The sequence below is a fragment of the Ictalurus furcatus genome, chromosome 7, assembly GCF_023375685.1.
Source record: "Ictalurus furcatus strain D&B chromosome 7, Billie_1.0, whole genome shotgun sequence".
Lineage (NCBI taxonomy): Eukaryota > Metazoa > Chordata > Actinopteri > Siluriformes > Ictaluridae > Ictalurus > Ictalurus furcatus.
The window spans coordinates 12,670,936-12,692,963 of NC_071261.1; the positions used below are offsets into that span (position 1 = coordinate 12,670,936).

Here is a 22,028-nt window from a genome sequence, read left to right on the forward strand (position 1 = left end):
TTTCAATATTTTTAAAAAAATGTTTAAAACACCCAACTGTTCAACAACAACAACAAAAAACTCAATATGAACTAATTCCTGGCAGGTCATAAAACTTTTTTTTTTTTTAAAAAGTTGCTTAACGTAAAAAGACATGAATAAGAAAAACAAAGGGACTCCGGCTTTGGGGGGGAAAAAGGAACGGTCACTGAAAATGGCAAACGCAGAACGCAAATTATGGAAAGAATTCCCGTCAAATCCGTATTCCGACCTGGGGGGGGGGGGCAAAAACAATTGTCAATTCAGAGAAGGAAAGTCTGTTCAAACAGCGTTGGAGCAGCCGTCCGTGCTGCAAAAGGTGCCACGGGAGTCATGTGACCTCAGCAAGCTTTTGTGATTGGCTCTCCGAGCCGGGTGCTAGCCCACGGTGACGAAGCGGCCACCTCTGGCGTTCTGCTGTGCCGCCGCCATGCGCTTCATTTTCAGGATGCGGAAGCGCTCGTTAAGCGTCATGGCCGTCTGCTTTAAAGACAGAAACGCAACGTCAGGTTACGACCTCGACTGATGGAAGTTTGCGCATATAAAGTGTGGAGGTACCTGTTTTCCCACGCTGTTGATGTCAAACTGCAGCTGCACCCCTTTGGGTTTTTTCCTCTCAGGCTCTGGTGCTGTGTTCTGAGGGGGTGGAGGCACCGTGGGTGGGTGGAGCGACCAGGAGTGGGCGGGTCTAGTAGGGATAACAATAAAAACAACAGCCACTGAGCACCCTTATTTCTGATTGGCTGGTTAAAATGTTGGGGTTTTTTTCTAAAAAGGATATGGCCCCGCCCCTTGTCTGATGGACAGCTAAGATCCTCGTGAAAGACTGAGCAGGTGTAGATAAAGAGGTGTGAACGTACTCGGGCTGAGTTCTGGCTCCGGGGTTATCTATGGACACAGTGAGAATGCCGCTGTTGTTCTGAGGACTGCGCCACCTGGTGGTCACACACACACACACACACACACACACACACACACACACACACACACACGTGCAACAGTGTTTAATCTCATCTCATTGCTGTGGGATCTATACATAAATTTAGATACTGGTACACATGCAGTTAATTATGTTAATACGTGAAATAAAATTGGGGGGAAAAAAGGATTATGAGAAGTTAAAGTACTCGAGTGTATAAGGCTTACGGTCGGGTTCTCTGTGTTCTCTGAGCTGCTTGGATCGGCGCCGTCTTCTGCACATGAGCACGAACCTGGCACACACACACACAAAATGTAATTCTCTTATGCCTAGCTGCTGTGGTTTTTCTTACTGGAATGTAGCGCTCGTTTCTACTCGCTGAGATCAGCGTTAAAATTAACGGCAATTTAAAAACCGCTTTTCACCAAGCGATGGAGCTGCATATTGAAATATGGGTTACAGATTGAATTTTTACTTCCCTGTTGGAATCGAGGCCTCGGACCCGACGCGAAATTAACACACAAGACCACCTGAAAGATTGACACGTGTTAGGGAGGCTCAGAGAGCAGGACGACTGGAACGAATTATCTAGGCACCTTCAGGCCTCTTCTGGAGAGGAACGTAGCCTGGCGGGCCTCCCTCTGTGACTCGTTCACCGGAGGAGCATTCCTGCGAGGGGACAGCGGAAAACAAAATGTAACAACTGAAGAAAAAAAATCCGTCAGGTTTAAGACAGCGTTAAAAACTAAAATGCTGCCATGATTATTTGATTTAACTCAAGTCCTGTGCTAGAATTTATCCATGCTTCTATCTGGTGTTCACAGGATTTCATTTTGGTTCAGAAAATGAAGGCTCACCATTTCCTGCGCAATCTGAAGGGTCCGTTAGAGACGCGCCCCGGAGCTTTCTGGGTGTCCGCCAGCATATACGGCCGCCTCTGCACGTGTGCGAGCGCGTGTCTGTGCGGCAAAACAAATGGCCTAGTTCTCTGCAACAAGAAAACCGCAGCAGAGAAACAAACAAAACGTTCATTCACAGAAATGTTGCTTTTCCCACCACAACTAAAAATCGGGCAAAACCGAGTGCTGGAACTATCGCGGGAGCATCAGAGAAGGGTCCGCCGTCATCGTACGGCATGAGACCGGCCTCTAGAGGCGAAACAAAAAACTATCACTGACTAATTTTGTTGTGTTATTTGAAGTGTTTTATGATTCATTTTGGACTTCTATGTTATATTTATTTGTTATTCAGAGCGTTACTTTTTGGTTCAGTTTGGATGCATTTCTTTTATTTACTTTAATATTTATTTATTTCATTTAAAAAAGTACAGTATGTTTTCACGGTACAGTCGGTGCTGTTTATTTTTCTAATAAAGTTCAGTGATATTTTACGAAATTTGAGTGTTACGTTTACATACAGTATCAATTTTAAAAGCTAACGGTTCATTAATCGGTTATCGACAGGTCGGTACCGCCGGACTTAGTTATCGCTATCTGCAAAATCCACTATCGCTTATTTATATGATAGCGTGTAACTTTAAACAAAAGTAGAAAACAGTACCTTTTATTTATTTATATATATATATATATATATATATATATATATATATATATATATATATATATATATATATATATATATAATATTAAAAAAAAACACCCCAGGGTCTTGTTTTTGATTTTTAAAAAAATACGAATCAGTGCCCGGCGTTCTCACATTCGTGGCCGGACAGACTGTGGTACCTGAAAGAGAGCAGTGCGGTTCACTGAAACTCGGTTAATGCCGTGTTTGTTCAGGTTAGCCCGGTTCAGCACGGGTCGGTTTAACGGACTGACGCCTTTAAGCAAGGCCGCTTTCCTTGCTGCGAGGCCGGTGATCACGCCCTGTCCACGCCGCCGGAACAGCTTATTCACTCCGCCTCCTGAAAACAACAACAACAAAAACCCACAATTTAGTTTGAGAAGTCCTGGTACTGTTTATATAATAACAATGTGAAGGCATGGTGAGGATGGAACCATCTGGAATATCAACAGCCAGAGGTAAATTCCTGATTAAGAGTGTGTTTTAGCGTGAAGGTAGGATGTAGATGATGTAATGACCTCGGTGCAGTGGCGCTCCTGCTCGTCTCCCCGGCGCTAATCGTCCTCTCACACCGAGCCTCTGCTTCCTCAGCGTCACCTTCTGACCCTGGATCTGCTTCTGCTTCTTATTTAACCGGATAATGTCATCTGTATGAGAAGGCGAGGGGAGAAAACAATCATAGAAATAATTCCACAAAACATCACATTTACACAATTTCCCCAAACTTAACGGATCATCCAAGACATGCAAAATGTCTGGACTTTGCTTCTTCACACGTTAATAATCTAATAAGCCTAATAATATAATAATCTCCTCCTCAATATCAACGTCCTCCTTAAGTATTTCCTTTAAATAAACTGGATTTTTTGATTGGCACGCAAATTAGTCATGATTTAACTCATCAGTTTGGCTCGTTAATATTCATATTTTAATTATGAATCTACAATTAATTAATATAGATAGATAGATAAATAGATAGATAGATAGATAGATAGATGCTTAATTAGGTAAATAGATTTTGAACACATTTTGGAGATGAGCAATGTTCCACAATCACCTTTTTTTAATCTCAAACAGAAGCTGAAAGTCAATAAAAAAAAACATTCTCATGACAAAGTTATAAACTGACATCTTAATTGAAGATAAAACGCATTAATCTAGCCAAGCAGGCTCACTGAAAAACGGACTCGAGGTTAACTCCCAAATTATTGCCTACCCCATACTTAAGTGCACTATTCGTTGTATAAAAGAGCCGTTTCGCGCAGCCTTCCAAGTACCCTAGATGGAAAAACGCGACGCCGTTTGAAACACATCCCACCTTAAATAACAAGGCTTAGCTAACTAACAAAGCTGTTCCTTACCGAGAGACATGTCAACTTTATCGGGTCCTTCTGCATTACCGCTTGATTTGAAACTTGATGTATTCATCGTTGAGGTCAATTTCAGTTGTTTGTGTGTGGAGAGAAAAAATAATTAATAAAAAAAGGTCGCGAGAGCTTCTACCAATTTAGCTCTAAGGCTAAACGCGCTATGTTAGCTTTCGCCTCTGCGCGAGTTAATTATACTGCGCATGCGTCAACTCGCTGGCGTTTTATATAAAACAAAAAATAATTTATTATTGAAAACAAGAAGAATTAACACAAGTGGTGTATGACACCAAAAACAATTAGATTTTTCTAAAACTAAGCACAATGGTGAATCATATCGACGCTTAATGGGCGGTTAGTATTATTTGTGGGAAATGTAGTTTTTATGTATTATCTTACTTTCGAACTACAATATACGAACCGAAGCGGGATATATAAATTAATTTGGAAAACGAAATATATTACAACTTATAAATTCAGTTTGTAATTCGGAAATCAACCAACAACCTATATATTACTTAGTAATGTATAGGTTGTTGATTGATTTCCGAATTACAAACTGAATTTATAAGAATTTCAACTATTATTTCTTTTAGCAAAACGTTGTAGTAATGATGACTACAACGTTTTGCTAAAAGAAATAATTTCATTAATAAATAAATAATTCTCTTTCACGCCAACTTCCTCGTTCAACGCTGTTGCCAAGGGAACAGCGCCCCACCCACTGAAAGGCGTTGATCAATGACGTGCCTGTGTTATAAAACATTATTTTTGCACGTGTGAGGAGGCTTATGCGGGCTATTTCTGGCAGAATTATTCGCTGTAGTTTAGAAGTTAGAAGATTTTCCGTCATCATGTCCGAGAATAAAAGGAACCTGAAGCGCAAAGGAGAGCCGATGAAAGGCCTGGAGAAGCTCGCAGCAGCCCGGGGAGCGGAGAGAGGAGCGCGGTGGCTGCAGGAGAAAGTGGAGGAGATGCGGAGAAACTCATCTGAGTGTAAATTCAACACGAAGCGTCTCCGGTTCCTGTCTGACGCCAAGAAAGTGAGACAGGGCTGCGGGGCGGTGCTTTACTGGATGGCCCGGGATCAGAGAGTGCAGGGTAATCGTTAAAAACAACAACACTAATACATAATAATAATAATAATAATAATAATAATGTGCAAGAGTCGGGAATAGAATTAAAACATAAAGATGGATAAATAGAAACAAAAGGAAGAAATGAACCAGAAAAGAAGTGGGAGAAAAGTTATTTTTGTGGTCACCACAAGATGGCGCTGCTGGGTTACTTTACATAAAGCGCAAAGATTAAACTCCATAATGATTATTAAAATAACGGGATCATCAAATATAAACAATGATAAATAAAAAGTTCATAAAGTTGGTGTTATAAAATGTTTCAGTGAAGCAGGCTGATGGAAAGAAAGGAAGGAAGAAGAGATAAAGAAGGTTACTACTGGTTTATTACTTGGTTTTGAATGACGTGTTAGAAGAAATAATAATAATAATAATAATAATAATAATAATTATTATTATTATTATTATTATTATTACAATAATAGAAGAAAGAAGAGAAAGGAAGGAAGGAAAAGTTTTGGTGTTCGCCAAAAGATGGCGCTGATGGTTTACCAATTTTGTCTCACGCGCGCGCGCGCTCTCTCTCGCTCTCTCTCTCTCTGTCTCACACACACACACACACACACAAACCGCTAAGAGTAAATTCATTATATATGTATATATATAAAATTAAGCATTGTCAAGCATAAATCAATAAACTTTTGTTAATAAATATAGTTGTGTACTATTAAGCTGAAAATAATGTTCAAAGAAAAGTCAGCTAGCTAAGATTAGAAAACTATTTTTCATTACGTTAAAAAAAGTCCCCAATGCTACTAAGCTAATATTAGAAAATGTCGGAAAACCGAAGCTGTTTAACTAATATTTGGAGAATACCAAGCATTATAAAATATCCCTAAAACGTTAGTTCGTTAACATTGTTAAAATATACCTTTAAAAATTATTTGATCACATTTGTTAAATATTTTTTTTCTTTGTTTTTTTTTTTAAAAAAGGGAGGAGTTAGCTAACATTATAAAATCTCTCTCAAGAAAGCTAATATGTTAACCCCCTATGGAACTAATCATGAAATCACAGCTAAATAAAGTAATTGCTTTACATTTTTAGTATATTTAAGGCTAAAATCATTTTCCAAAACTTGTTTTCCACATTTGACCTTTGACCTTTTTTTTCCCTTCTTTTTTTTTTAAGGGTATCATCATTTATAACTGACTTTGTCCCATTTGGGTAAAAGATTTTTGCTAAATTTTCTGAAATGTCACACCTTCAAATGTATTTTCACTGTCTAGAAAGAAGTTATTCAGTGTCTTGGTGTTTCAGAAACATTTTTTAAAAAACTTCACATTCCATTTCTGCTACAATATTTGTTTTGGAACTCATGTAAAATTGTCTGAAACTTGAGACAAAATCAAATGCAATTTCACTCTCTGGAAAGTAATGTAAAAAATCTTTTAGTGAATCAAAAACAGTTGTGTAGTGTTTTAGAGTTTTCAACACAGAACTCTATTCTAGTTCTGTTTTATGTTATGCTACAGTAATTGATTTCATTTTCACTCACATGTGGAAGACAATTCTTTTTAGTTGTGAAACACAGGTGTACCCCACACTTTCCACACATAACTCGAGTTTGACCTGTGTAGTCATCATTTTTGCAGCGTCCCTGCTTGTCAGTTTAGTGAGGCCAACGGGAAATGTCATCTTTCCTGATGTCTGGTTGTGTTATGGATTCTCTCCTTTGTTTCTTCTTTGACACTGACTCTCCAGAGCTGGGTCGGCCACGTTTCGCTTTGTCTGTGCCTTGCCTATAGAGGACATCTGCAACTGCTGTTTTGAACTCTCTTAGGCTGAGTTCCTCGCTTTGTTTAGGAGAGGGATCATTTTCCCTTCGGTATAGCAGCTATGCATTTACACACAGTACATCCAGGATATGAAAGAAAATACGAATGTTCCATTTCTGTGACTGAATCTTTGTTCGGTACAATGCAAGCAAGGAGTCCATCAGATCAACACCTCCCTTTTTTTTTTTTATTATACATCATCACAGAGGATGAACATTTCACATTGATGATCTGATTTGTCCTCCTGTCCCATAGTTGCTCAGTGGAAGCTGGGTAGGCCCCAGTGGATGTGCTCAGAAGAGTGACAGTGTGGTTGTCTTGTCATTTGCTTGTGATTATTTGCACATCCTCACACATGGCTACCTTCTCATGAAAAGTGCCCCATCCAGCCCTGTTCATTTCCTTGTCAGTTTTCAACTTGCACCCTTTTAACCTGTTAGTTCTGACTGTGCCAAGGCAGTAGATCCCTCTCTTTTGCCATTTGAACTTCAAGGCCCATGCTTATGAACCAATTGTCATGGTACAGCTTGAAATTCTGATGTGGGGATATGATGGATGTCAGTCATAGAACTATGTTGCTACTGGCTCCCAGGTCATTTCACTGACTGGTAGTATCCCGCCTGTGTGAAACTCAAAGTTGTATGCAATGCCTTTTGAGTCACAAAGCATGTACACCTTGTACCCCCATTTATGGGGCTTGCTGGGGATGTACTGCTTCAGTCGACTTTTTCCTTTGTATGGAATTATTTGTTCATCCACACTTAGGTGTTCATCCATTGGAATACTTCTCATTCGTTCTACAGCAAAGTTGAGGAAAGGTCTTATTTTGAAGAGAGGATCTCAATTTGAGTCATCACTGCCAAGTTCTAAAGTGTTGTCACTGAAGTGGAGGTTGCTCTTGATTTGTTCCCATCTTTTCATTGGCATTACATCAGCTATCTTGTCAATGCGTGTGTGGGTCTGCCAGCACATACGTGTTGCATTAACTCCATAGATGGACATTTGGAAAGCAGTCCCAATGAACTGTTCGATTTCTTTCTCTGTGCAGTTCAGGAGTGAGTTAACCTGTTTTTGCATGGAGTAAAGGTTTGTTTGCTGGACAATATGTTTGAGACACTCAGAGGAAAACATTTGCTGGAAGTAGTAACTTGGAAGATGCATCTTCCAAACTGGCATCGGATAATGAATCCGAATGCCTGACTTCCACAACTACCTACAACTTATTGCTGGCCGCTCCTGATTACGTTCTTCCTCCTTGTCCTCATTCTCACTGCTGCTATCCTCCTGATCCTCAACTTGATCATTTCTTACTACAACCTCATTGTCTGATGCACTGCTATCACTATCATCACTACCTTCTGGAATTGGTACAGCTTTGCCTCTCTGTCTTCCATAAAACTTACTAACATCAACCTAGAACACAGACATGAAGACTCTTATACTGCCTGATAATACTGAATAACATTGGCAGCTACACAGGAAATATGTATCCCTTAAAAGGACTTTGTCATTTATACATGACACACAGATTTTGTGTGTTCTTGAGTTATTATTTTTCTAAAATGTGGATAAAAATGACAGAAATCTTTAGAAAACACATTTGGATGTACAATTAATTATTTTTTAGATGGGATTTATATGTATTTTCTAGTAAAAAATGAACTCACAATGGTGCCTTGAGAGCATCTAACCTAACATGTGCTAATGTCCCCTTCACTTCCTTTTTGCCAATCATGTGAAGCACATGGAAATTGTTTTAATTTCATTTGCTGAAGGCGATGTTGTGTGATATTATTAAAATGTAATTTTATTGATTTGAATATTATTAGTGTTTTTTAAATGAAATTTTCTTTGCGTCATTTATAAATGACGATGCCCTGGGTTACTGACCGGAAGGTCAGGGGTTCAAGCCCCAGCACTGCTAATCTGCCATTGTTGGGCCCTTGTGTGATCAATAAAGACTCATTATCATTATAAAATATATGCTATAAAATTATTATTATAAAATAATTATACATTATAAAATAATATAAAATATCCATAAAATGCTAGTTAGCTAACATTATAAAATATCTCTGAAGAAAGATAGTTAGCTAAGATTTTACAATATCCCTTAAACAGTAGGCTAGTTAGTTACATTATAAAACATTCTTTAAAAAGGACTTAGTTAACAGTGTAGAAAAAATTTAAGTTAACTAGTAAATGTTAGGAAATGTCCTTAAATAAATAAATAAATAAAACCCCTAGATCAGACTTTGATGTAAAGTCTAGTTTTCTGACATATTTCCTGTAATAAAGTATAGTTTTATCAGTTGAAAGTCATTTGAATGACTAATTTTTTGGTTTTATTTTCATTCTTCCAGTGAGAAGTTAGAGGTTGTGTCCTACGGTGACGTAGATGGTGTAGTTACAATGGCGTTTAACAGAAGAAAAAATATGAAGTGATCATGATCAGCTTTTTTTGTTAGCCCGGTGTAACCGTGCTTGTGTGTTTCTGTAGATAACTGGGCCCTGGTTTACGCTCAGCAGCTCGCCCTGGAAGAGAATTTGCCTCTCCACGTGTGTTTCTGCCTCGTGCCACGGTATTTAGAGGCGACTTATCGCCAATACGCCTTCATGCTCAGGGGACTGCAGGAAGTGGCCAAGGTGAACATCTCGGTTATCACTAATTTAAACATTCAACTCTGTGTGTGTGTGTATAAAGTTAGATTTGTCATTACTGTTAGTGTTTACGATGAAGAAGATGCACATGTTTTGCTGTAGGAGTGTACAAGTCTGGGTATTCAGTTCCACCTCCTGCGTGGCGAGCCCGAGCTGACACTGCCTGGTTTTGTGAAACACTGGGACATCGGTGCCGTTGTGACTGATTTCAACCCTCTCCGTCTTCCACTGCAGTGGACTGAACGTGTGAAAAAGGAGCTTCCGCCTGATGTCCCCTTCATTCAGGTTTTCTCTCCGTCTCTCCTCAAGCCGTAAATCCGATTACATCCTTTCACGTGGTTTTCATTGCTCTCTGTTTGCTCTTCAGGTCGACGCCCATAATGTGGTGCCATGCTGGGGGGCATCGAATAAACTGGAGTATGCAGCCAGAACGATCCGGGGGAAAATCACCAAACTCCTCCCAGAGTTCCTCACCGAGTTTCCTCCAGTGGACATGCACCCTCACCCGTCCACCAAAACGGCAAAGGCAGGACCGGAACACTTCAGAGTTTATAACGACATAATGATTTACATAATCATCGCTAATGAGGATGCGTTGCGAGACTATTCGTTATATTAGCGAGGTACTCGTTTAAATATAAGAGTTTCCTGAAGCATGTTTGCTCTTTTAGAAGGTGGATTGGGAGAAAGTGATGTCATCACTGGAGGTCGACCGCAGCGTTGGGGAGGTTTTGTGGGCACAGCCGGGAACAGCGGGAGGTGTCGCCATGCTTGAGTCGTTTATAGACCAGCGGCTGCGTATTTTTGCCTCCGAGAGGAACAACCCGAACGCCAGTGCGCTCAGCCAGCTCTCACCCTGGATCCACTCGGGTGTGTGATGTGTGTATGATGGTTCACTTATTCATAAAATGAATAAGCTGCTTATAAACATATTATAAACTATAAGCTGTCTTTCTTTCTCTCTCTCTCTCTCTCTCTCTCTCTCTCTCTCTCTCTCTCTCTCCCTCTTTCCTTTCTCTTCCGCAGGTCAGTTATCAGCTCAGCGTGTGCTGTTGGAGGTGAAGCGTTGGGGGAAACACTCGACCGAGTCAGTGTCCTCCTTCACAGAGGAGCTGTTAGTACGCAGGGAGCTCTCCGATAACTTCTGCTTCTACAACGACAACTACGACAACATCAACGGTCAGTATACTCTGCCAGAAGAGTGTGTTTAGGGACAATGAAGGAGGCATGACCTCTGTCCCTGGGTTTTAGGGAAGGAGGCATGGCCTCTGTGCCTTAGTCTCAGTAAAGGAGGCGTGGCCTCGGTGCCTCAGTCTCAGTAAAGTAGGCGTGGCCTCGGTAACTCGGTCTCAGTAAAGGAAGTGTGGCCTCGGTGCCTCAGTCTCAGTAAAGGAGGTGCGGCCTCGGTACCTCAGTCTCAGTAAAGTAGGCGTGGCCTCGGTGCCTCAGTCTCAGTAAAGGAGGCGTGGCCTCGGTGCCTCAGCCTCAGTAAAGGAGGTGCGGCCTCAGTCTCAGTAAAGTAGGCGTGGCCTCGGTGCCTCAGACTCAGTAAAGGAGGCGTGGCCTCGGTGCCTCAGTCTCGGTAAAGGAGGTGTGGCCTGATAATAAACATTGATGATAAATATAAACTCCAGTATACAGCATGAGCTGTGATGAACTCGTGGGGAAAATGTTGGAGCAGAGTGTTTAGTGTGCCGTTGTGTTCTCAGGTGCGTATGATTGGGCGAAGAAGACGCTGCAGGATCACGCTAAAGACTCTCGGCCTTATCTGTACACACGAGAGCAACTGGAAAACGCAGACACACACGACCAGCTGTGGAACGCTGCACAGGTACAAGAAGGCATTGCTGCACTGAAGCCACGAGGCTAATGTAGGTATTGTAGCTATGTTTGCCTAATATCCATAATATAGATGTATAAGTGTGTGTGTGTGATGCTACCCAGAGGCAGCTTATGTTAGAGGGGAAGATGCACGGTTTCATGCGCATGTACTGGGCTAAGAAGATCCTGGAGTGGACAGCTTCACCCGAGGAGGCGGTGAACATCTCCATCTATCTGAACGACCGCTACGCGCTGGATGGCTGCGACCCGAACGGATACGTGGGTGAGAGACGCAGCAGTACTTCTGCTTTCATTTGTATTTTAGGCCACTAGGTGGTGGAGGCGTTGTGTGTGTGTGTGTGTATGTGTGTGTGTGTGTGTGTGTGTGTGTGTGTGATACTCAGTATATCTGGTGCTCTCTCAAGAGCGAGTGTTTGAGTGTGTTTAGGGTTTAGACGGAGTGATCGTCGTAACCAGCAGATGAACTGCTCAGATTTGGGAATTGATCCAAACAATGTCAAGGTCACAGCAAGGTCAAATATCATCTGAAATAGTTTCTCAATTGCATCCTTCCTGTGTGAAGTTTGTTTAATTAAATTAGTAGCTATAAGAACCGGGCTTGTACATTGGTGTTGAGTTCTACAGGTTTCTTTCTTTCTTTCATTGTATTTTTCTGCATGTTCTTCATGTTTTTATTTTCTGTTTCTTTTCTCTTTGTTTATTTTCCTTCATTTTTTTCCTATTTCGTTCTCATTCAAAATTTTCTTTATTTTCTTTCCTTTTTTATTTATTTTTTTGTGTTCTTTTGTTTGTTCTTTTCTTTCTTACTTTTCAGTTTTAAGTTTTATATTTAGTTAATTCCTTCTTTCTTTCTGTCTCTTCTGTCTCTAGTTCTAGTTTTTATTTCTTTCATTTTCTTTCTTTTTTAATACATTTTTCTTTTGGTTCTTTTACATTCTTTTTTTAATTATTTCTCCTGTTTTTTAAATTCATTATTTTTTCTATTACATTCTTTTTGTTTTTCTTTCTTTCTCATTTTCTTTGTTCTTTCATTTTCTTTTCTTTTTTTCTTTGTATTTTATTTACATTTTTAATTCTTTAATTTTCTAATTTCTTTCTTTCTTTCTTTCTTATGTGTGTATATATGTGATTGTACCCTGAACTGTTGCTATAATGTGTATGTGTGTTTTCAGGCTGCATGTGGTCCGTCTGTGGGATTCATGATCAGGGCTGGGCGGAGCGGCCCGTTTTCGGTAAAGTGCGCTACATGAATTACGCAGGCTGCAAGCGCAAGTTCGATGTGGGCCAGTTCGAGAGGAGGTACGCTGGGAAGAAGGCCTGAGACACACACACACACACACACCTTCATTAGGGCTTTTAGAAGAATTGTGTTCAAGTTGCTCTGGTGTTCGCTTGCATTCTGTCATTTTGATTCAGTTTGAGTTTTATTTTCTGCTAAAACTATCAGCATGTGTATCTGTTAAACCCGCTGTATTAACATTCTTTATTAAACATCAGGAAAAAGGTGAGAGATGTTAGTGACGGTTTATCTAGCGCTAACTGGATCAGTGTAATTAACATGTATTTGTCTTACGGTTGATGCTAACACTGTCTAATATCACCTGTACGGCAAGTCTATGAACAGAATAACATTCATGCTTACAGCATTCGTAAGAAAATAAGCCACCCATGTAGAGTCATTTCATTTCATAGATTTAGGGATTTTTATGGAACAATAGTTTCATTTTCTTCTTGGTTAATAGACTGTAGAGGGTAAAAGTTAATAAAACATAAAAACAACTTTAATATATATATTTTTAAAAGTAAATCTCAAAACCTTGAACAACTTTTGACTGTCATCAAATATATAAGCACCTAAATGGTGTTTTTTTCTGTTTTTCTAATAAATTTGTTTCACAGTTTGCTTTGTGATTGTGATGTATTGTGTGGCTTTTAAGGTGTTTTTATTCAGACAGACTCACTGACTCATTCATTCACTCCCTGACTTATTAACTGATTCACTGACTGACTAATTGACTCGCTCACTAAACGATAGACACAGACTGCTTGACTCAATCACGGATTCACTGATTCACTCACTAACTGATTGACCAACTCTCTGACTAATTGACTCACTCACTCACTAAATTAACGACTCAGTGACTCATTCAGTAACTCGTAATTGATTCACTCAAGGATTCACTAACTCCCTCACTGACTCAGTAACTGACTCGCTCACTGATACTCTGATACTCTGACTGACTAATTGACTCGCTCACCAAATGATTGATGCAGACTGACTCACTCACTCACTCCTTCTTATTGACTAACTGACTCACTCACTGATACTCATGACTGTTTGTTCACCCACTCACTGACTAATTGACTCGCTCACGAAATGATTGACGCAGACTCACTCCTTCACTGAGTCTCTCATGGTTTCACTGATTCCCTCACTCTACGACTAATTACTCACTCACTCACTAAGTGAATGACTCAATGCCTGTTTGACTCACTCAGTAACTCATATTTGACTTGCTCGCTGACCTGTTCACGGATTCATTAACTCCTGCACTGACTGACTGATTGACTCACTGATTCACTCATAACTGACTGACTCACTCACTGACTAATTGACTCTATAAATGAATGACTCACTCAGAAAGTCGCAAATGACTCACTCACAGATTCACACACTCCTTCACTAACTGATTGATTCGCTGACTTGTTCACATCTTCTAGAAGCTTCATTTCATGACCATGTCCTGTATTTTATTAGTCACTTGCCCAATAAGATATTCCAGATGTGTAAACTTAAAAAAAAATTATAATAATTTTTTAATCCTGAATCAACTTACAGTTCCATATGGAAGAACTTGTCACTTCGGTGAAGAAAAAATGACCTGAAAAACGGACGTGTGATTATATTTTGTGGGAATACGGGTTTAAATCACTCAGAATGGTAAAAGTTAACAGCTTAATAGTCAAACATTTCCTCTTTCATGCTGTAGCTCCTGTATGACCCTGAACACGACAGTCAAATGTATCAGAACTTTGTAAGTCATAAATACACAACACATAAATCAGTCTGTTTGTCCATTTGCGCCAGCCGTGCACAACTTTACCAGGCTTCCATACAGACACGGAGAAGACCGTCAGTCGTAACCATGTATGGACGAGTCTCTCCGTGGTTTAAATACTTGTAGCGTCATTAGAAAGCTCTGTTTTCCTTCACAGCTCAGCCGGGCAACTCGAGGAAGAGTTTACTGGCACCTCAAAAGCTCGAGACAGCATCATGGTCTCATTAAACTATGAAACCTAGTGGTCAGGCCATTTCTAACGTTGATGTTATATAAATGAAAAAAAATTCTGACGTGTTACTTTGAATTATACGCAGTAAACAGAGTTAAGCTCAAGGCTAGCAGGCTAAGTGGCTAAACTGAGTGACAAAACTAATTTCAGTTCTGAAAGGAGAAGCGGAAGGTCAGGATTTTGGGTCTTGTTTTGTGCTTGAGTGCTAAAGTGCTAGTTCCTGAAAATCCATGGTTCTGAGGTGCTAGCTAACCTGACAAACAGTATAAAACTCTTGCTAGCGTGTGAAAAAAAAATAACTGCAGATACTAGCCTAAGCACCTGTACAAATAAGACCTGAGTGTTTGGTACCACCATCACTGAACAGCTTTCCCCCAGTTTATTTCCAATCAGTGCATCTGTATTATTAGTTCTTGTGATACTCCCATAAATTTATCAAAATACTCCCCCATCCTTTGTCTCTGTACATTTACACATGATGACGTGTCCCATTTTTCTCACACCGTGGTGCGAAAGGTGATCTGCGTAATGTTGAATTTCTGCTCGTTCTTTCGGCACGCGACCTCCCGGAACAGCCCTCTGAAGCGCGAGGACATCAGGCTGTACAGGATGGGGTTAACGGCTGAGCTCAGGTAGAAGAACACACCTGAGGTCAGGTGAACCAACTCGAAGGCGTGTAGGTTCTGTTCGCTCCAGTTGTCGATGTAGCTCCACATGACACGGTCGATGTGAAATGGCGCCCAGCAGATGGCAAACACCACCACCAATACAACTGCAGATCAAAACAAATAAATACACGACATCATAGTTTTGAGAAAAAACTGCTTGACATTTGATATTGAAAGTTATTTGAGGAAGAACCTTTCATAACGTGGGTTGACCGTTCATCTGACAAGTGGCAAATAATACAGATCAGGAAAAATCAAGGCTGTGTCCCAAATAGTAATGATGGCCTTGATGTACTATTGCACCAGTCAGGAAATAGAAATATTATTCTTTAATAATCAATATTAACTTTGAAGACAAGTTTTTAACAGATAAAAAGATGCACTTACTTAAGAAATCTTTTGTTTTGTGCCAAAAAAAACTATAGTATCCTGATCTCACTAAATTAATGACTCAGTGCCTGATTGAGTCACTCAGTAACTCATAACTGACTCACTCACTGATAAATTGACTCACTCACTAAATTAATGACTCAGTGCCTGATTGAGTCACTCAGTAATTCATAATTGACTCACTCGGAAACTCACAATTGACTCAGTAAATTAATGACTCAGTGCCCGATTGACTCGCTCACTAAATTAATGACTTGGTGCCTGATTGAGTCACTCAGTAACTCATAATTGACTCACTCACTGACTAATTGACTAACTCACTAAATTAATGACTCAGTGCCTGATTGACTCACTCACTAACCCAGAATTGATTCACTCCCTCATTGACTGACTGATTCACTGACTCGCTTACTCACTGACTCGCTCTTCTAGAAGCTTAATTTTTTTTTACATAAAGGGGGATAATATTTTTGGAGATGACCACATTTTCTTCCCCGTTGAGATTATGTGTTAAAACAGCAGATTAAAAGCCACTCACACAGCATTTTGGTGACCTGGCGATGGCGTATTTTCTGCGCTCCTGGGTGCCAGGCTGTGGCGTTGTCCTGCAGTAACGTTTCTTGGTGCAGCTGGAGTGCGATGAGCAGGTAAAGCGTGCCGATGCTCATCATGGGAATGAGGAAGAAGAAGAGCGCAGTAAGCTGGACTAGCAGCCCGTAGATCCATGAAGGCTTCACCAGGTCGCACACGGCTGACTCGGGAAAACTCTGGCCGAACTTCGGAGGTAACATTTTCAAGCCGTGCAAGCTGGTGTTGGGCAAAGCGCAAAGAAATGACACGATCCACAGCGTCACGATGACCCGTCTGACATGGCCATGTGTCATGACGTGCTTAACACGTAGAGGGTGGACGACAGCGAGGTATCGCTCGGCGCTGACCGCCGTAACATTCAGCACTGAGGCGAAACACACCATCTCGAACAGGCACGTTTTGAAGTAGCAGCCTCCGGTTCCAAGCAGGAACGGATAGTTGGACCACAGCTCATAAAGCTCCAACGGCAAACCCAACAGGAGCACCAGCAGGTCTGAAATGGCCAGGCTGAGCAGGTAGAAGTTGGTGGGTGTGCGCATGGAGCGATGGCGCATGATCACAGTGCACGTTAGTCCATTTCCCAGCGATCCGACACAGAAGATGATTAAATAGGAGACACAGATTGGCAGAAAGTGAGGAGAGCGCCGTGGTCCCAAAAACTTTTCCACATACACGCTCCGGCTCTCACACAAATCCGCCACGTCCTCTAAACTTAGGTTCTCCAAGATGCACTCGCCAGATTCCAGGCACCATGAAGGGTCTGGGAATGGGGATGAGGAGCAGTTGTGGTGAAGCATCATTTAATGAAGATAGACACCTGGAAAAAATAAGACAGAAATGAAAATCTATTAATGTCTTAATGTCATGTCTATCCTCGGGTCTATCCTCATGCATGTCTATCCTTATGGAACACACTCGTTCACACCTAGGGGCAATTTGGCGCGCTAGTCCTCTTATGGCCATGTATTTGGGAGAAAACTGGAGAACCAGGACGAAACCCATGGGGAGAACATGAGATTTGAATCGGTGGTGGATTCCCAGTATAGAGTCTCCGGCTCCACCATGACCCTTACCAAGACAACAGAGCTTAATGAAGATGAATGAATGTTGACATGAACGTCAACAATTTAGTCATAGTGGAACACTGATGTCCTTTAAAAAAAAAAAACCCACTCATTAAAACACACTGAAGTGTATTTAGACTCTTACAGAGAGAGGTGAAGTCCTCATCTTCTACTCATAATACTTGTTGCCATTTGCGATAAATCCTGAAATATCTTGTGCACTTAAGAACGATTATAAACACTATACTTAGTGTATACCTAAAAGACAAATATAGAGATAGAGATAAAAAATAGTCTGCTTATTTTGACTTACAGGAGTAAGTCAGTCCCTTCAGAAATGGACACAGAATCAAACAAACTCCATGATATTCTGAGGAGCTTGCAATTATTCGAAATTACCGCAGATTTTTCCGCCGGTTTGGGCCGAGACGTGTCATGTGACGTCATCACAACGTGCGTTCAGTCAAACCCCTCTTCCAAACACGAGTGCAGCTAAAAGATCTCATTTATCAACAAACATCACTGCTTTCGCACAAGTCAAGTAAAAACTCCGCAAGTCGCATCACAAATTTTCAAAAAAGCCACAGCAATATCGTGCGTTCTTTGGCAACGATCACAAAAAAACTCGCCGAAATCCTGTACAGTCCGTACAAGCTAATGTTACCTGTAACTTGTGTCCTCCACATCAGATTGCGTGAAGATGATGATCTTCTAATGGTAGACTAAAGGGAACGATCTTGAAATGAGATGGTCCCAGAAAACGGGTTCGCGTAAACATTCCCAAAAACGTTCTATTAAAGCGAGCCTGAGGTCATACGTATCTATTATTTATACTTTAATTGGTACGTTCTGTTTACGTTTCACCATCTCCACTAGCGTCTTCGTAGCCATTCCATGAATTTGATGTCATCCTATTGGTGCAACTGCTTTAGACGATTTCTCGAGCTGGAAAACATACTACGGCGTCCATAGATTCATCGGTGTATAATAAGAATACCTTCCAGCACAACGGGAAAATAAAACATCCATATGATGAACTGTTGAACTGCCAAGAATTTGCCCTCGAGCTCCATAGCACATAATAAATTAACCCAGTCTAGTGTTTAACCCAACGTCACAATGAGGGGTTAAAATACGTCACTTTTACAATGTTTATGGCGGTCTCTCTCTCTCTCTCTCTCAGGAGTCTATGGCAATAAACACAAGACCTGTGTTTACTTCAGAAATGGCGTTAAACTCTCCAGCAAACCCAAACACAGCACCCGAGTACATCGCCACATCTATTTCCAGAAGTGCTCAAAATCTTAGTCTTCAGCAGGGATTTCCTTTGTTCTTTCTTTCTTTTTTATTTATTGAAATAAACCATAAAGAGCTTTTTTGTAATGTGCAATGCTAATGAGTTTTTCATGCAAATAGATAATCCCGCTGATCCCTTGAAAGCTTGATGATACAGTATTTGCTTAAATGGAGCTGCTTGACGGAAAATTGAAATGATGAGTATATTTTCCAGTACACCAAGGCCATTATGCACTTTTTTTTCTTCGCACGATCATAATTAGGTGGTTCGGAAAAAAAAACAACAACACACTTCGTGTTCCAAGAATCTGTCGTCTCATATGTGTAATTTTTCTCTCTACTTTTTTCTTCTCGATGTCCATGTTCTAAGATGTGTGTGTATATATATATATATATATATATATATATATATATATATATATATATATATATATAGTAAGAGTAGAGAATAAGCAGAAAATACGAATGTTGTTTATTTTTTTTTAAAACTTGAACATTAAACATAAACCATTCATACCCAGAGATTTAATTATTTGTTACGACAGCTTGATGGTGTATTTACACAACACTAGCCAGAAGGGAGCTGCGCTGAAGTGCTCGCGTATGTTACGGCCACCCGAAGCCACCCAGATCGCCACTGCTTTCTGTTGCTTGAAATACTACAGTTTAAAAAAAACAACACTGCTGGTGAATTCTGGATTCTGATTGGTCAAAAAGTGCACATTTATATTAAAGCGTGTGTTCTAACGTCATCGTCATCGTTGTATGGCACGCACACACATCGCAAAAAAAGGGATTCATGTAAAACATGTACAGTTGTTGATATTGTACGGTTTACAGAAGGAGTCTCTGGTGTCGGGGTAAAGCTGTAATGTAACTTACGAAATCTTCAGGACAGAGGAGTTTACGTTTTCTCGGTAACGTGAGAAATTGCGTTTTTTAAAAATCTTAATAAAAAAAAGAGGCTGATGAAGGAACGACTGTTTATACCTGCTATAATGTAAACGAGAGCCTTAACTCTTGCTAACGTCGCATGGTTATTAAATCTAGCTATAAACAGATATGCTAGTCTATGCTAGTTCTTTCTCATTAACGCTAGTATGGCTTTTTTGGTTAGGATAAAATGTCAATGAATCGTTTAGGATCTGAAAGAGCTGAAAGAATCGACTCTTATTTATTTGCTAGAAAAAAAAAACCCAGCTCAGTCACATGAAAAAGTAAGTACACCCCTACATTTATCACACCTTCAAATCCATAAAATTAGAATCAGTTGTTGAAGATCGGGTGCCAGTGATTAGAACCTGCTTGAACCTGTCTTATTTATACCGCTCTCATATCTAGTGTTTGGGGTTCCCTTTGTTATTGATCTAAATAGTTCTGTAAGGCCTTCAGAAAAATAGGTTGTGGATGCCTATGATTCTCCAAGATCTCCACAGGATTTGAAATACATCATTTCACTGTAAGGAACATCATCTACAAATGGAGCAGATTTCAAATGACTGCCGATTTGTCCAGGACTGGCTGTCCCAGCAAATTCAGCACGAGAGCAGACCATCTGATGCAAAAAAAAAATCTTCAAGAACCCAAAAATTTCATCACAGGATCTGCTAGTAAGTATCGCCACTGTTGGTGTCAAAGTGCATGCTTCTACAATCAGAAAGAGATCACACAGATTTGACCTGCATGGGATGCGTGCAGGAAAAAGCCTTTGCAGGACTACAGTTTGCCAATGAGCATACAGTCAAAGACTAGACCTTTTGGAATAATGCGCTCTGGACAGATGAATCAAAGATAGACTTGTTTGGCCACAGAAACAGCAGACAGCTGACTAAAGACAGCTTTTCAGGAGAAGCACCTCATACCAACTGTGAAGCACGGTGGTGGAAATATTATAGTTTGGGGTTGCTTCTCTGCCTCAGAATCTGGATAGCTTGCATTCATTGATTCAACTATGAATTCTGCATCATATCAAAGAGTGCTTCAAGATAATCTGAGGCCGTCTATCTGAAAGTTGAAGTTGAACCGAAAGTGGACCTCTCATCAGGATAATGATACTAAGAACACGAGCAAATCCACCAAGTAATGGAGGGATATGGAATGGCCTAATCAAAGCCTGGATTTGAGGGGATTTGAAACGGGCAGTACATGCAAGAAAACCCACAAACATCTTGCAACTGAAAAAAATTTGCATGGAAGAGTGGTCAAAAATTCCAGCAAGCCTGGTGGACGATTATGCAAAAACGGCTACAAGAAGCAATGCTAGTTTCTGAGGCCAAGGGTGTACTTACTTTTTCCACAGAACAATATCACATCTATTGATATTTCTGTTGAATAAATGATTGAAAAAGCTGATTTTCCTTGTGGTTTTGTTCAACTATATCAACTTCATTAATAGGCACTATTGCAAAGAGGATCAAATGTTTTCTTGTCCAAATATGTAAAAAAAAAAAAAATCCAACAATTTCCATGGGGTGTACTTATTTTTCACATGACTATATATATATATATATATATATATATATATATATATATATATATATATATATATATATAAAATAGTACAGAAATGTTTAGGGTTTAATAAGTGATGAAGGAAAAGCATTTCTTGTAAGTTCTCTGAGACGTTTAGCCATTACGTTATTCAGTTAAACATATTATTATTATTATTATTATTATTATTATTATTATTATTATTATTACTCTTGATATGCCTAATGCCTCTGTGTAAAAGTACATTAAATACAACTGACCTTGACTTCCAGAGCTCCTGCAGCGGGTACACACACGATCGGGATGCCTGTTTAAGATGTTGATGTGTGTGTGTGTGTGTGTGTGTGTGTGTGTGTGTGTGTGTATGATTAAGCGTCTTTCAGAAGAACAACATGTCCGTGTGTACGTGTGTGCAGTATTTTTCTCCGTTTCCACAAATCTTCTCTTGATATGCGACTTGAGCTGCCTTACTCTCCTCCCCTTTTCCCTCCATCTCTCTCTCTCGCTTTATTTTTTAAACACTCATTAAGTGCTTTTCTTTATGCAACTTTGTTTACTCTGTTCTTTAAGCCCCTGCTCTTCTCTCCTAACCAGCTTGTGACCGTGAAAGATCAAAAGTCACGCTCTGGATAAGATAACACACACTAAATTATCTTACATTCAGAGTTTCCAAGTTCTCTCCCCCAAAAAAATCATAAACAGTTTACTTGGTTTTCCCCCAGAAACCGTGTTTACTCTTCAGCAAACAAACAATCCTACCTCCTTAATTCTTCCTCAGAAAAAAATATTTACGTGTGAATAAATAACTCTATCTTTGAATGGTGTAATGAATAAAAACACCATGTGTGGTGCTGTGATACTGTAGGAAAATAATCAATAACAGGTTGACGTGATGAAACTTCAAGTTCTTGTGACTGTTACAAAAGAACTAACACT

General features: G+C 40.0%; 3 protein-coding genes across 4 annotated transcripts; 1 reads left to right on the forward strand and 2 right to left on the reverse strand.

Annotated features, from left to right (window-relative positions):
* Positions 1–39: 39 nt before the first annotated feature.
* Positions 40–4,247, reverse strand: LOC128609776 (UAP56-interacting factor-like). Of its 2 annotated transcripts, none has more exons than XM_053628534.1 (9): positions 3,880–4,247; positions 3,037–3,165; positions 2,680–2,858; positions 1,795–1,925; positions 1,534–1,606; positions 1,165–1,229; positions 879–953; positions 577–706; positions 40–498 (listed from the first exon to the last, which is right to left on the reverse strand). In XM_053628534.1, the coding sequence occupies exons 1-9, from the start codon at positions 3,944–3,946 to the stop codon at positions 397–399; spliced, it is 951 nt and encodes a 316-aa protein (XP_053484509.1). In that variant the 5' UTR covers positions 3,947–4,247; the 3' UTR covers positions 40–396. The 2 variants fall into 2 exon arrangements, with proteins under 2 accessions (XP_053484509.1, XP_053484508.1); XM_053628533.1 differs by having other exon boundaries at positions 40–501; positions 3,880–4,244.
* Positions 4,248–4,548: 301 nt separating this feature from the next.
* Positions 4,549–14,495, forward strand: cpdp (CPD photolyase). Its single transcript, XM_053628535.1, has 9 exons — positions 4,549–4,986; positions 9,300–9,445; positions 9,563–9,745; positions 9,828–9,986; positions 10,132–10,330; positions 10,487–10,639; positions 11,170–11,291; positions 11,405–11,564; positions 12,475–14,495. Exons 1-9 carry the CDS (start codon positions 4,677–4,679, stop codon positions 12,621–12,623), a joined length of 1,581 nt encoding a protein of 526 aa, XP_053484510.1. The 5' UTR covers positions 4,549–4,676; the 3' UTR covers positions 12,624–14,495.
* A 595-nt stretch (positions 14,496–15,090) lies between these two features.
* LOC128610688 (neuromedin-U receptor 1-like) lies at positions 15,091–21,833 on the reverse strand. Its single transcript, XM_053630106.1, has 3 exons — positions 21,353–21,833; positions 16,190–17,059; positions 15,091–15,365 (listed from the first exon to the last, which is right to left on the reverse strand). The coding sequence occupies exons 2-3, from the start codon at positions 17,040–17,042 to the stop codon at positions 15,091–15,093; spliced, it is 1,128 nt and encodes a 375-aa protein (XP_053486081.1). The 5' UTR covers positions 17,043–17,059; positions 21,353–21,833.
* Positions 21,834–22,028: the final 195 nt, after the last annotated feature.

Coding starts and splice junctions, on each gene's coding strand:
- LOC128609776 (XM_053628533.1), bottom strand. CDS start 3,946: ATGAATACATCAAGTTTCAAATCAAGCGGTAATGCAGAAGGACCCGAT. Junction 3,166..3,879: donor TAAAGTTGACATGTCTCTCG/GTAAGGAACAGC, acceptor CTTCTCATACAG/ATGACATTATCCGGTTAAAT. Junction 1,926..2,679: donor ACCGCACTGCTCTCTTTCAG/GTACCACAGTCT, acceptor TTCTTGTTGCAG/AGAACTAGGCCATTTGTTTT.
- cpdp (XM_053628535.1), top strand. CDS start 4,677: ATGCGGGCTATTTCTGGCAGAATTATTCGCTGTAGTTTAGAAGTTAGA. Junction 4,987..9,299: donor CCGGGATCAGAGAGTGCAGG/GTAATCGTTAAA, acceptor GTGTTTCTGTAG/ATAACTGGGCCCTGGTTTAC. Junction 10,331..10,486: donor CTCACCCTGGATCCACTCGG/GTGTGTGATGTG, acceptor TCTCTTCCGCAG/GTCAGTTATCAGCTCAGCGT.
- LOC128610688 (XM_053630106.1), bottom strand. CDS start 17,042: ATGATGCTTCACCACAACTGCTCCTCATCCCCATTCCCAGACCCTTCA. Junction 15,366..16,189: donor CCAGGTCACCAAAATGCTGT/GTGAGTGGCTTT, acceptor TTTGATCTGCAG/TTGTATTGGTGGTGGTGTTT.